The sequence below is a fragment of the Protopterus annectens genome, chromosome 11.part0 (genome assembly GCF_019279795.1).
Source record: "Protopterus annectens isolate FY-2018-M chromosome 11.part0, PAN1.0, whole genome shotgun sequence".
Taxonomy (NCBI): Eukaryota; Metazoa; Chordata; order Ceratodontiformes; family Protopteridae; genus Protopterus; species Protopterus annectens.
Genome location: NC_056745.1, coordinates 1,372,086,857 through 1,372,102,217, shown reverse-complemented (window position 1 = coordinate 1,372,102,217; position 15,361 = coordinate 1,372,086,857). Strand labels below are relative to the sequence as shown.

At 38.3% G+C, this 15,361-nt stretch overlaps 1 protein-coding gene across 1 annotated transcript in view; it reads left to right on the top strand.

Annotated features, from left to right (window-relative positions):
* SLC35B4 (solute carrier family 35 member B4) overlaps nt 1-15,361 on the top strand; it is a 534,725-nt gene that overhangs the window by 428,512 nt on the left and 90,852 nt on the right. The window contains exon 9 of the mRNA XM_044088668.1: nt 15,116-15,188. Coding sequence (XP_043944603.1) covers nt 15,116-15,188 — 73 coding nt within the window. The remainder of the gene's footprint in view (nt 1-15,115; nt 15,189-15,361) is intronic.

Sequence of the window (15,361 nt, the reverse complement as noted above, 5' to 3'; positions counted from 1 at the left end):
ATGGGAAGAGATCAAGAATTAATTTGGATTGCAGGCTAGAGATCGCCTTCCCTATCAAGGGTTGATATCAGAGTATAGGGAAAGAGAAAGGAATAAGGGGATCCTGAGTGAAAGACCAGCACTGGTAGAGGTTTTAGTAGAATTTAGAACAGAATCTGCTGTTTAAAAAAGAGATAATTAGTAGATCATATAAAATATTGCATAACTATAAGAATTAATCAGAGAAGGTTAGAAAGCATTGTGAAGAGAGACTGGATAAGCAATTCAGAAAGAAACCATGGGAGGATATATGTATGCCTAACAAATATGCAACATTTAGGATCTTTGCTTAGAAGTGTTTGTGTAGTTATTTTTGTATTTCAAGCAGACTCCAATTAATTTTTCCTCAGGGGATTGCAAATGTTGGAGGTGTGCTGGGAAAGAAAGAGGTGAATGGGAACATATTTTTGGGAGTGTAATGAGTTAGCAGACTTTAAAAATTCCCTACAGAGTACTCTGTCAGTAATACTGGGTGAGCAAATTATTATAACTAAGGAAATTATTTTTTCAGCTGTGATACAGAATTGGGCTTGCCTAAACATAGTAACACCTTGTTCAGTTTAATAATTCCTGGATCCTAGAACTACGCGATAGAGTCAAAAAGCTAATAAAACAGGACAAATTTCAATACTACCAGTTTGCCCTAGACTTCTCCCAACACAGCCCCAAACAATTCTGGTCCTCCATAAACTCCATTCTCCACCCAGGTAAAGTCAGTACCCCTCCTCCTAACATCCCTCACTCCTCCGAAAATATTGCTATCTCATTCAACACACACTTCACACAAACCATACTGTCCCTAGCTAAACAACACAACCCCCTCCCCTCCAACCCACACCTTCAACTAGTAATCTCCCCACTGCCTTCTCTTTTTCTCCTGTACCTACCTCCAACATAAAAAAACTCTTAACTAAACTTAAGCCCACCAAATTAGCAGCAGACAACCTCCCAAGTGAATACCTACAAATCGCAGCTGATGCTCTGGCCTACCCAGTATCCATCTTGATTAACCGATCTCTGTCAGAAAGTTACGTTCCCACACTGTGGAAAGTATCACACATAATTCCCCTACACAAAGGCGGCCACTACACAGAACTAACCAATTACCACCGTAGAGCTATTCTCTCTTCACTCTCCAAAATACTAGAGAGATGCATACACTCTCAGGTCTCAGAATACCTCCTTACTAACAACCTCCTTTCCAGTACTCAGCATGGTTTCCGACCAAACCATAGCACCATCACTGCCTTACTCTCCTTTACTAACACTATCCTTCAGCATAAAAACAATGGCTATCTCTCCTCTGCTACATTCCTAGACCTATCGAAAGCATTTGACATGGTCCCACACAAACAACTCATCGCTGTCCTCAATAACCTATCCTTCTCTAAAATCAGTCACCAACTGGTTTCAGAGTTACCTGTCTGACCACCAACAATCCATTGTATGGCAGAATGACATATCACCCCAACTACCTGTCTCCATAGGGGTTCCTCAAGGATCCATCCTTGGACCCCTACTCTTCTCTGTTTTCACCAATAGTCTAGTCTCTGCCACCAAACATGGCACACTCATACAATACGCAGATGACCCAACCATCATCTGCTCAGCCAAGTCCCTACCCAAACTGCAAAAAGTCACACAGGAAGCCTTTTCCTCTGTTGAAACTTGGTTATCCAATTCCCAATTAATACTCAACCTAAACAAAACTAAACTACTCCTCTTCCAACTCACCAAACATACTCAAAACAACTGTCACTTTAACATCACAGCAAAAGACAACACCACTATATACCCAACTGAACACACCAAATTGCTAGGAGTGGATATAGACAATAAACTAAAATTTGACATTCACATATCCATGACCATAAAAAAAGTCCACAAAAAACTAGGAGCGTTATACAGAAATAAGCAACTTCTCATCAAAGCAGCAAAGATTTCAGTAGCAAATTCCCACCTTATCTCCACCCTACTTTATACCTCTCCAATATATACCAACCTAAGGCAATGTGATCTAAACAAGTTAGAGACCTGCTACAACAAAATCGCCAAATTCACCACAGGGGCATCCTACCGTAGTCACCACTGTCTCTCACTTGCTGAACTGGGCTGGCTTGAACTCCCTTACCTCCTTTAATGGTATCAACTGTCAACTCGCCCACAAACTAGTAAACCATCCACTAAATGTCCCATCCCTCCAGAATCTACTCCAACCCTATCGCACCACCAGACCACTAAGATCCAGCAACAAAAATCACTTGCAGATCACTAAAGCCAATAAAAATCACTTGCAGATCACTAAAGCCAATAACACTGCTGGTGAAGCACTATTCTCTTGCGTCATAGCCAAATTATGGAACTCCCTCCCACCCACAATTACCTCCATACCATCATGCACTCACTTCAAAACTTTATTAAAAGCGCACCTAAAAACATGCTGGCTATGCCCTTGCAACTCCCACTCTAATATCACCCATCCCATCCAACCACTACTTTTCTTTCCACCCCACTAACTACCTTGATTATAGCAAGCTCAGATGCTCATAAGCCTAGTACTTATTATACAGCAGGAACTTCTCATTGTTACATTTGTTAATGCCTGTTATGTACTTCACAGATAAAGATTATAGTTGTCTACTGATGTACTATGTTCTTCATCTGTAAATATGTTTGTAATTAATTGCTTTGTTAATCGCTGTGTAATCCAATGTAACTACTGTCTATCTGTCTATTTTAACTGTGGAGATTTTCTCCCCGGGCCTCCGCTGAAAATGGACCTACATCCAGTCGGACACTCCTGGTCAACAAATGTAAATAAATAAATGGCTGCTAAAAAAGCAATTACTAGAAAATGGAAATCCAAGTCTCAACCAACCATACTAGAAATAATGACTCTAGTAACAAATATAAAAGAATTAGAAGTAGGATGTTTAGAAAAGGATGGAGCAAATTACATACACAAAAAAAACAGGAATTGTGAGAATAATACATGCAGAAAATGTTTTTGGAGGAGGAGTGAGGTTTAAGAGAAGGCAGGAAATGAATGAGCTATGTAATGTCTGACTGACTGTATAGAAGATTATACGTGATGTCTAATGTTTGCTACTGAAAATATGTCATGATGGTTTGTTTTCATTTATATAAATGTATGATTGCCTGTCTCATAAGTGATAATTCAATAAAGTTTTCTTGTTTAAAAAAAAAAGTGTAATGTAGTGTCAAAAGATGCGTTATTTTGGCCTAGTCCTTCATCTAGTCAACCTGTCTTATTTATGTCACTAGCAAAATTTAAATCCTTGGATGTAGTGGTTCTGATGCTGTTCATTTTACAATTGTGCAAAAGATCCATCAGAGTTGGATCTGAGGATGCCTTATCTACCAGGCATAGATTGCCCCTCAGTAACCTGTAGGAGACAGAGTATAGAAATATTTATTTATTTTTATTTATTACATTTGTTGACAAGGCTATTTATGTAGAAGAATATATTTATGCCATAGATTCTTCTGGTAAGGAACCTTTGTGGGCATTCCAGCTGTTGTCTGGTCAGGTACATGCAGAAGGGATATTATAGTCAATGATGGGTCTGATGAAGGCTGAATAAAGCGGCACTATGACTTCATTGGATCTGGATGCTATACCTTTAAGTTGGGTGACATACAATAATTTTATTACTGACTTGGCCAAGTGTTTGTCAAAGGCCAGATTACTGACTAGATATGTTCTCAAGATCCCTGACTACTGGGTCAAATCATAGGGGTGTTGTATCGATGGAGTAATTAGCCAGAGTGGCAGTTTTTTCAAAAGGCAGTATAATTAATTTCTTGGCGTTGTGTTTTAACCTGTGACTTTGGCACCAGTTATTTGTCTGTGTTAGACTCTCTTGTAAGTTGTCTGTGTCATGAGGGAATCCATGACTGTTCCCAATTTGCAGTCATCCATGAACTTGGTCAACCAAAGGTCCTTGGCATTAACCTTTACTTCCGAGAAGTAGATGCCAAATAGGATCAGTGCCAGCACAGATCCCCGAGGTTATCCCACTGGTGATCTATCTCTTAGGAGAGGTGGCCTCACCAGTTCTGACTTCCTGGGTCTTCTCTGTGAGCCAGCTGGTAATCCAGCAAGTTATGTAGGAGTTTATGCCCAGTTTGGTGGGCTTGTCAACTGTATCTGAGTGGGATATTTTGAGTGCCTTAGCCAGGTTCACGTAGGTGATATCCATCTTTTCCCATCATCCATTGCCTTGGTGACCTTCTGAAAGAAGTCTACAAGGTTTAGTAGGCATGATCTTCTCTTAACAAAGCTATACTGGATTGGGTCCAGTGTTTGAAGTTTGCCATGTCTTTATTGAGCATTTCTATGATAATTTGTTCCATGACTTTGCATATTAGACTAGTTAGACTAAGGCACATTCATTCTCTGGGGTGACAGCTGGGCAAACCAAGAGAAGTTGGATTCTGGGATTTGTGTATAACCCCCTACTCCCTCTTTACATTTCTAAATGTCTAAGCGGTTGGCATGCATTGGGCCATCATAAACATTCACACCTCCTTGTGATGTAAGTAAAGGCCTTGCACCTACAGTGCCTAATCTGCATCAGGAATTCCACCACTGAGCATGTATAAATGGTAGAAAAAAAAAATTCATATATAAAATTAATGACTGCACATTTGAAGTATCAATCACGCAGATTGAGAGAAACTAGAAATGGTAAGTTTAAATGTAAAATCAAAGACCGCATGTTTAGTGAATCAGTCAGACTGTCAGCTAGTGTTTTATGTAACTATAAAGTCACAGCATTGATTTCCTTGTATGCCTTTTCTGATTTATTCACAAACTTAAGAAGTTTACCAGATGAAAATGTCCCATCACATAGAAATAAAAAGTTATACTGTGCTATTGACGCATACTTCTGGAAACATAGCCATAGCAGCCTGATGTAAAGGGCAGCAGAAACTGAAGAAAATGTAAAAAGTGTCATCAAGAAGCAAAAAGAGTTTAATAGAATCAGTAAATGTTATCGCCATTGCTGTAAATAAAGAAAAATGTGCATTTGTAAGATCTGTAAGACCTTGATAGGATGATTAGAAGAAAAAATTGTCAATTATGTAGAGCTGCAGAAGTGGCATCAAGAATGTTGTGCTTTTTCGAGTACTAGATGCAAGCCAGTTGTAAAAATGCCAAGACCAGAAAACAAGCATAGTTTACAAATGTTCTGGGAAAGATGCAGTATCTTGCAAGGTGTGTACCTATTATGCTTGGGATAACTGTTTTAGGTGAGTTGTGGCTTGGGGATGGATTTTTGAGCAGGACAGTGTTTTGAAATAAATAATTAAAACATTAAAATGTTATGTTGTTTGTAAACCATTTGTGTTTATAACTGTATGCCAGTCAGAATAGTACCTATACAATAGAATGTATAAGCTACCTGGGGGTCAAGAGCTTCTACAAATAACCAAAAGAGATATGCTGAGGATGGCTGCACATCGAATAACAGTCTAATTCTGTCTGTCCCAGTCTCAAAACAAAGTTAGCAGAGAAAGCCAGTGGACCTAGATTTCTGGGTAAGTTTCAGTAACTGAGTAGAACGTGCACTGCCTAAATGCCAGGAAAAAAGAAATATGAAGCACCTGAAGGAAAATCCCCTATAAAAGTTGAGGAAAAAAAACAGCCTGGGAAAAGTACTGCAGTTGTTCAGAAAGAAGCGGTGAAGTTCCATACATGACTTCCAGTAACCTAGAGGAAAGTATAAAGCAGCTGCACACAGACCTAGTTAAATTACATGAAACACTGATGAAGTATATCAACACAATAAAAATATGGAAAAAAGTAGAAGAAGCTTTGAACAGATATTCAGTTAAGGTGACAAAACTACAAAACTCAGAGGTTGAAGTGAAGAAAAGGATGGCTGAACATGAGACTGCACAAGAAGAAATGTTTCAAAAAATAATAGAATTAGAGGACAGAGCACATAGGAAAAACCTTAGATTTTCTGCTATACCAGATATACTGGAAGGAGCAGACTGTATTAATTTTGTGAAAGTACAAATAAGCAACTGGACTGGTATTCCACAACAAAAAAATCATAATTGAAAGGGGACATTGTGTGTATCCTCCAGACCTGGTATGAGAAAAGAAACTAGACCTTTAATAGTAAAAATACAGTCTTACCAGCAGAAGGAGTTGATTCTGACAAAACTGTGGCAGAAGGGCAAAGTAGTAAAAGTGGGAGACAACAAGTGTTGTGGAGAGTAACTACGCATTGCACACCAGGCAGAAGAGGAATACATTTATTCGATTATATAGGGCATGCTGAGAAGCAGACATGAGATTCAAACTACTGTACTTGGCTATCCTCAAAATATTTTTCCCTGGAGTAAAAAAAACATTTTTTGATGAAGTGCATGCTAAGGAAGTAATACAAGTTTGTCCAACAAAAAAGTGAGCTGTGAATCAGAAGAAGATTATGTTTCTTGTTCTTATGGTAATAAAGACCACAGGGAGACTTTGCCTGTGAAACCTTTCCCAGTGTTTAAATGGAAAATGATTGAGAGAGAGAAAAAAGCACGGAAGTTGACTAGAAGAAGAGAGTGCACTGGAGGTGAAGCAGAGACTGGGTTTGGGAGATGGAGATGAACAGGAATAGAACAAAAGAATCTAGAAAAATGGAGTTTCTTGGACTTTGTTAAACTTGTAGGGGACTCTAAAGCACATGCCCTACCTCATATCATTAATGTTTGGAGACTAAAATCAGTAACCTGGAAAATGACAAATGTTGGATTACAAAGCAATAATTATATATGTGAAACAGGACAGACCAAGAAAATCTGGAAATATTGGACTTGTTTGGACTTTTTTAAACTTGTAGGAGACCCTAAAGCATATTCCGTACTTCATGTAATTAATGTGTGGAAAAATACTCAGGATGGGGGGAGGAGGAGAGACAGAGTTAACTGTAAGTAAAACAATTTTTTTTCTTAACAGTATTAAGTGGTGCATAATTTTCTTTGCGTTTTATAAAGTAAAGTTTTTTTCAGTTATTTTTAAGTGTAATGGTGATACTAATGTAACTGGGTTCTTCTTTGTTGTATTGTTTCTTTCACACGTCTCTTTCTCCTTGTTTAGTTTTACGAAATGTAGGCATTGCAGTGTAAAAAAAAAGGGGGGGATGCCTGGTTAAAAGAGCATGATGAAAGAAACATTAATGTGCTTTTTCTCATTCTTGCATAGGAATATTACTATGTTAGCTTTATATAATAACACATTTTGACAGAAAGCAAGTAAATGATAAAGAAGATCGAATGTTGATAAGGTCTTTTTTAAACAGCCATGTGTCTGGTTTTTCATGTCACTAGCAGACAATCTGATAAAGAGAAATGGCTTGAAGAAAATGTTTTCTGAAAGCATTCAAGTGTTTCTCAGCTGGGAGAGCTATAAATATAAGGCAAAAATAGGCAGCACTTAATAGAATCACAAGCTGTCCATGCGTCTAAGCATAGATTCGCTTTCTTTCTGTTTCGCTGGAGTCTGTGTGTGTGTGTCTGTCAGTTTGGAACTTATGTTCCTGTTAAAGGGGTAAAAGTTCAATATTTGAAGATGTACATAGATTTGTCTGTTAAGTTAGTAGGTTTTAGGGGTGTTTTGCATGTGTGTGTGTATTTTTATTTGAGGGTTTTCAATAAAACAAAAAGTTCTGCAAGCTGTGACATAAGCTCAAATGGAGATGACAAGAAACAGTTGTATAAAAGATTAACCTGCCAAACAGTACATGCATGTAGCACAAAAGCTGGAGCTAGACACTTAACAAAAAAAAAAGCTGTTATACATAAAAGGTGGAATAATAATACATCAAGAATATGATTCTTTGTATAATGTCTTTAAACGTTAATGGTCTCAGATAAATCCAAAAAAGAAAGTAGTGAACTATATTAAAAATGTAGAGCGCAAATAGCTGTGCTACCGGAGACGCACTTGGAAAGAACTAAACCTGTGAATTTGATAAAGAAAGGTTTTTGGGGTGGTTATTCAGCAGAATACCTGGGACAAAGGAAGACAGGAGTACTTATATTTGCAAGAGGAGATCTAGTAGTAATAGAAGAGGGAAAATAGGCAGTAATTGTAGATTTGTAGTGGTAAGGGGCTACTGGCAAGGGGGGAGAATTACAGTGGCATGTATTTATATTCCACTGAAAATTGCTATAATAGAGCTAAAGAAAGCTATGGGAGAAATAATCAGCCTTAAGCAAGAAATATAACTTATAGGTGGGGACTGGAATTTGATTTGCAACAGTGATGATGTGTCTGGGGGCCAGAAAGGGAAGTATAACAAAGGAGGGTAGATTTTTAAAGACATTTATGAAAATATTTGGCATGGAAGATGTGAATTCAGTATTAGGAATTTGTAGTTAATTTACATAGTATTCCCCAAGGTACAAAAACTGGGCTATGGTAGATAGAATTTACATTTCACAAGAACATGTGTATTTAATTGAAGGTCTTGATACATACCCAATAATTATTTCAGATCATGCACCAGTAATAACTAAAATAAAAACACAGGCTAATGAAATAAAAGTGAGACACTGGCACTTTCCCACCTATCTGTTGAAGAGAGAGGAATTTAAGGAATGAGTAGTGGAAATTATTCAGGAGCTATTACAGAAGATAGAAACTTCTGAAAATATAGCTGGGGAGTGGGATAAGATTAAAATGGTATTTAAAAATAGGGTACAAGTAAAAGAAAGGGAGATATGGCTAGGAAGTAAACAAAATAAAGGATTGGAGGCAAAAATTAAATTAGGTGGGGTCCTCACTGATAATTTCTGCTTGAGCAGAGGAACCAGCCAGGGGTGTCCTATCTTTCCTTTATTTGCATTACATTTAGAACCATTATCAAAGAAAATAAGGGACTTGGAAATTCAAGGTTATAATTGGTATGGTAGTCAAGAAAAGCGGCTCTATTTGCAGATGACATTATTTTATACCTGATAAAACCAGAAAGGGACATTACAGTGTTGGAACATGTTGAGACAGTTTCAAACCTTTTCGGGATACAAAATTAATGAAGCAAAAAACAAAAGCAATAGTGGTAAATTATCTACCCACACATGAACTGGTTCAGCAATATCCATGTTTATGAGGACATGATAAAATGAAGCATTTGTGTCTGGATTAAAAGATTATACTGGTGTGGCAGCTAAGGATGTGTGAGAAGAGAGTAAACAAAAGATAATTCAAAAACTGAGAAAATGGAAGCTCTGTTGTGTGGATATTGGTAGTAAGATGCAAGCAGTTAAAATGTTTAGTCCCTGTAGTCTTGTACACTGGTCAGGCATATTTTATCAACCAGAAGAGAAGTTGTGGATAATTAAAGAGCTGAAGGAATTTATTTGGGAGGGGAAGATGGCAAGAGTCAAATGGGATAAGCTTATTCTTCCAATAGATCAGGGCAGATTGGGATTACCCGAGATGAAGGGGTGTTTCAGAGCAACACAGTTAATGTTCCTATACATAGCACAGACAGAAAACTATAATTCAAAGTGAAAAGAGGTGATGAAATGGGGGGAAGCTCAAGTAACATGGATGGACTGGGGTTTTGCATGGAGACCTTTAAGGAGAACAACGGTAATCATACAGAATGTTATATTCATAAAGTAACAGATGGTCTTTTGAGAACTAAGCCAAAACAAGACTGGACAAAGGAGATTCTGCCAATAGGGAAGAATGCAATTAGGATACAGACAGTAGGCAAGAGGGGGCAGGAAAGTATTGGAGAAAACTGGCAAAGGAACCAAGGTACTGGGAGAAAATAACTAGAGAGGGAAAGATAATAGAATGGGAAGATACCAAGAAGGACTGCAGGCTTAAAGATTGCCTTCCATATCAAGGGTTGATATTAGAGTATAGGCAAAGGGAAAGAAGTAGGGGGTTCTAAATGAAAGACCAGCACTAGTAGAGTTTTTAATAGAATATAGAACAGAAGTTACCATTAAGAAAGGAATAATTAGTAGAGCATATAAAATATTGCATGGTAACTATAAGAATCAATCAAAGGAGGTTAGGAAGGACTGGGAAGAGAGAGAAGCAATTTGCAAAGAAACAATGTGGGGATGTGTGTGTGTCACCCTGCAACAAAATCTAGAATATTTTGTATCTTTGCCTGGAAGTGTTTACGCAGGTATTTTTATACCCGAAGCAGACTTCAAAGACTTTTTCCTCAGGTAGACGGCAAATATTGGAGGTGTAATGGGGCAGAAAGAGGTAGCTGGGAACATATTTTCTGGAAGTGTAATGAGATGGTAGACTTTGATTCCCTGCAGACTGCTCTGTCGGAGATGCTGGGTGAGCAAGTTGCAGTGACTAGGGAAATTATTTTTTGAGCTATGATACAAACCCTGAATTTCCTAGACATAGTAAGGCCTTGCTGAGTCTAATTATGATGGCTGCCAAAAAAGCAATTACTAGAAAATGGAAATCGGAGTCTAAACCACCTTTACTAGAAGTGGTGAAGATAGTAACAGAGTTAAAACAACTGTAACTGGAATCTATAGAAAAGTGTAGGAGCAAATTACAAGGAAAAAAAATGGGAACTTGTGGGATCAATACCTGCAGGGGTGGAATGAGTTTTAAAAGAAGGCAGGATTTTAATGAGCTGTGTAATTGTTGACTAACAATGACTGGATATGTTAAAAGTGATGTATAATGTTTGCAGCTACGGTTGTGTTGTACGGTTTGGAATGTATAATGTTGGCAACTGAGACTGTGTCGCTATGGTTTATTTCATTTATATAAATGTAACATGGCCTATGTCATACATGTTGATTCAATAAAGATGTTTCTTGATTAAAAAAAAAAAAGCGAAAGAGAGATACTGAAATAGAAAGGGAGTTTGAATCAGTTTTATTGCTGTGAGAAATGTTGTGACTATATCTGTAGCAAAGAATTTGGGGTAGAAATAGACCAAAAACTTGGCAACATTTATTTCAAAAATGTTTGTACAAGACAAGTCTGAGAGTACAGGGAACGTTACCTAATCTCCAAAAGTATGATGTGAAAGGAGCATATAGACTAGGGCATGGAATTGCACATAGCAAATGTGTTGAGTAGAGTGCATTTACCAGAGGAACTTGAACTGCTAATTATTTAGGTTATGCCATAATTACCAACCATCAAAGAAAAATATAAAAGCACTTAATTTCTATGTCAGTATCAGTACACATCAGAAGTTACTAAAATATGTTACAGTGAAAGGCTGGCTTGAGTAAATATCATAAATATCATCCTGTGGCACATTTGACTGGGGACACATGGCTGAAGTGACATTCGGTAGCGAATAAATATGGCGGTTTGCAAATTCCCTGTGGGCAAAGAGAAGAATGTGTTGCCATGCCCACAACTTCAATAACCAAATGCACAGGGGCAAAACAATGTCCCTGGTCCCCAAGGGAACATGAGACAGTAGGCAATATGGCAGGCATCAGCAGCAGGCTGGCCAGAGGGCATGTCAGTGACAGTAAAAATGCAGTGTACAATGAGCAGTGCCTTTATAATTGGTGTGTGTGGACCACCACCCCCTTCAGTCTAGGGAACATTACCTAAAAAGCATACTGGAGCATAAATGTGACTACAGTACCCTGCAGGATTTTCTCCATGCTGTAGCACACTTCTGCATGTTCTAGTTACATAAGTATGTTCTGTACACTGAGCAAAACACTCATTACTTATTCTGCCCCCATGCATTTGGTTATTAAAGTTGCAGGCATGGCAGTTTGTGTTTCTGTTTGCCCGCAGGAAATTTGCAAACAGCCATATTTCTCTGAATATCACTTCAGCCATGTGTCCTCAGTCAAATGTACCACAGGGAAATGTCTCACTGCCTAGGTGCCTGAACCCTAAGAATGAATTTCTTTTTTTTTAAATAATTTCTTCTTTCAAGGAATGAATAAATTGTGCTCAAGGCTTGATGCTCAAAGCTGGCACAAATGTGGATGGAAAAGGTACCTGTATATGTTTTATAGCAAGAAAGCTTTATTTGTAACCAACTTTATGGTGTAGGGGGTAAAGCTCTGATTGTGTTACAGACAACCAATGTTCAGTTAATGATCTGGTCACTGAAAGAGCTGGTAAGGGGAGAGAGGGAAATGATAGTGTAATGCCTGCTCACCTCTCACAAGGGAAAGGATTGTGCGTCTATGCCTGAATTCCACAACCTAATTAAACTCCCCTGGTGGAGACTGCCAAACATTCAGACACTCATTAGAAGGTATGGCAGAGCCTTTGAGGTTTACATCGCTCACAGAAACAAGCGACACCCTTCATAGGAGCACACTGCATGCTTACCCTTAGGCATTTACTGGCAACATAAGGCTTAAAGTAAAAACCTGCAGTAATAATGGCACATGACTGGTGAGCTCAGCCATTTCGTCTTGAGGAATCAGTGACCAGAAGGTCTCCTTGCCCTGGGGGAGTAAATGGATTATTACAACTAGGTGGGAGAAGCTCAGTTGTCAAATGGGATCCAGGGCCAAAAAAAGAAAGCATTATCTTTTTCATAGTTGAAAATTATATTTTTTACAGTCATTTTGCTACTATGTTGTCTACTTCACACCGTTAATAATAGCCCGATATGGTCGATGCATATCTGTTGTGTCTATTTAGGCTTATCCTGTGAATAAGATATGAACAGGCGTAACCCTTGAAAGCCATGGTTCTCTTAGAGTGTGTGCTCGTATCTCAGGGTGCAATTGTGAGCTTTAGTATGCTTCTGCACATTGATAATGCTCTTTCTTATGTGGTCCTATTGGAATAGTGTTGCACAGTCCTTCCTCCCCCTTCTTAATGCATCTCTCGCTTTCTCTCACAGGTATGGTCCTCCTTGTCTTCATCTGCACATACTGTGTCATTTTTATGACATCAAATGAATGACTGAGAAAGTAGACCATTAATGTTGCATATTCTGTCATTATCCCCATACTTTTGCTGAAACTGTTTAGATAACTAGTTAACCTTTTACATGACCAGTACATAATAGTGGCTAATTATAGATTGCAGAATAATGTTACATGCATTTAATTGATGAGCCTGTGTAAGCAAGTGTAGTGCTTTGATTAGGAATCCTTTCTTAAAATGGTCTTTGGTCCACAAAATATATCCCTATCATTAGAAGGACATCCACATTTATTGCATACAGATTTAATTATGTATATCTGATATCATTTCAGAGTCTGACAGCCAGACCAGTGGCCGCTACAGTTAGCAGTTCAGTGGACTGCTTAATTCCATACCTGACAAGTGTGAGGACAGCAAGACAGTTTTTATGCCACTATGTACTATGTATGGTTGCAATTTTTAAAATAAATAAAAAACGTACAATGGTGTCTTATGCAAGTTGCATGCCCCAGTTGTGTTTGATAATATATTTAGGGGGGAGCAACACGTAAAGTGATATAAAAGAGCCATGTTTATAAGATGAAGCAACATATTTCATAGTAGAATATCTATTTTCGTTATTTGATTGTGCCTTTATGATACTATAGATGCTTGTTTTAAGGTTTCCATACTAGAAATGCTAGATCTGAAGTAGTTAATTTCATTTTGTCTGCAACCTGTGGGTATACGGATCCGTACATATATGCAACTCAACCCGATAAACCAAACCTGAAAACAGGATAAAGGTCCGAGGGACAGAGGGAGGGAATGTTGCAGAAAAATGGAGTATAACTACTCAGATGGAATGTTATGGTGAGTACATAGCTTCTTTATCTGAAGTAGTTAACTTCATTTTATCTGCAACCTGTGGGACAGAGTCCCCAGCTACTCCGATCCTGGGAGGCCCTTATGAAAGGATATTCCTGAGCACTGCAGAGCCAAAGGATGCTCTACCCATCGAAATCAGATCCAATTTGTAATGGGAAATGAAGGTATGTGAATTGGCCCATGTCACTGCTGCACAAATATCATCTAAAGGTACCCTGGACCAGAAAGCAGCAGAAGTCGCCATGGACGTGGGAGAGTGAGCCTTAACTATACCAGGAGGAGATAAACCTTTTGCTTTGTAGGCATGTGAAATGCAAAGTGTGATCCATCTGGCTAAAGAAACTTTAGAAATAGCTTTTCCCATAAATGCTTTGGAACAGGAAACAAACAATTGGTCAGTCTTGCGGAAAGACTTCGTTCTATGAAGATAAAAACTAAGTTGTCTATGAACATCTAACAAATGGAGTTTGTATTCACCTTTATTTTGGAAGTTGGGAAAGAAAACGGGCAGATTAATGGACTGGTTTATGTTTGCTTCAGATGCCACTTTAGGTAAGAAGGAAGGGTTAGTACGGAGGGAGACCCTATCCTTATGGTAGACCAAATACGGAGGCACGGCAGACAGAGCTTGAAGCTCAGAAACTCTCCTAGCCGTTGTGATGGCGACTAAGAAAGCTGTCTTCCAGGACAAAAATTTTAAGTCCACAGAAGCTGCAGGTTCGAAAGGAGGGGCCACCAATGCCTGTAAAACAAAAGTAAGGTACCAAGGAGGAACAGAATCCTTGACAGGGGGCCGTAACAGAAAAGTACCTTTAAGAAAAGCCTTACACAGTCTAGAGGAGGCTAAGGCCATGTTGTCTTCACCAACGTGAAACCTGGAAATAGCTGCCAATTGTACTTTCACTGTGGAGGAATTAGCTCCTTGCTGAAAGACACCAGACAGGAATGGAACAGGGGCTGTAAAAGGATCTATTTTTCTCTGTGAGGCCCAAATGGAAAAACGCTTCCATTTACTGCAATAAAGTTTCCTAGTGGAGTCTTTAAGAATGGATTTTACCTGGGATGAAAGTTGCCGGCTCGGATCCTATACGGATCTGTATACCCACAGGTTGCAAAAAAATGAAGTATAACTACTCAGATGAAACGTTATGGTGAGTACATAACTTCTTTTTTTATATTGTTTGTGTAACAAAACCTCTTAGTTAATACTTTATATATGTTGTACAGATGAAACTGTTTTAAAGCTGTGATTTGAATACAATATTGCAATATTCATGTGTACACAATTTGTTTGCTTTGTATTTTCTTTTTCCCTTGCAGATCCATTTGAAATCCCAGTGTTAGGTACACTTCCTATCATGTGGTCGCACCTCATAATGAATGTTATCACTCAGTATCCTTTAAAGCTTTTACTGCGGTACAAAAGTTAACTGAATTCTGCAGACTTGCACTAAACCTTATACATTTTAATGTAACAGTTGTCATTGATTCTTAATTTATCAACCTTAATGAATTTGTTTATTAAGTAGTAGGTTAACATGGCATTATTTCGTAGTTCACTAAGAT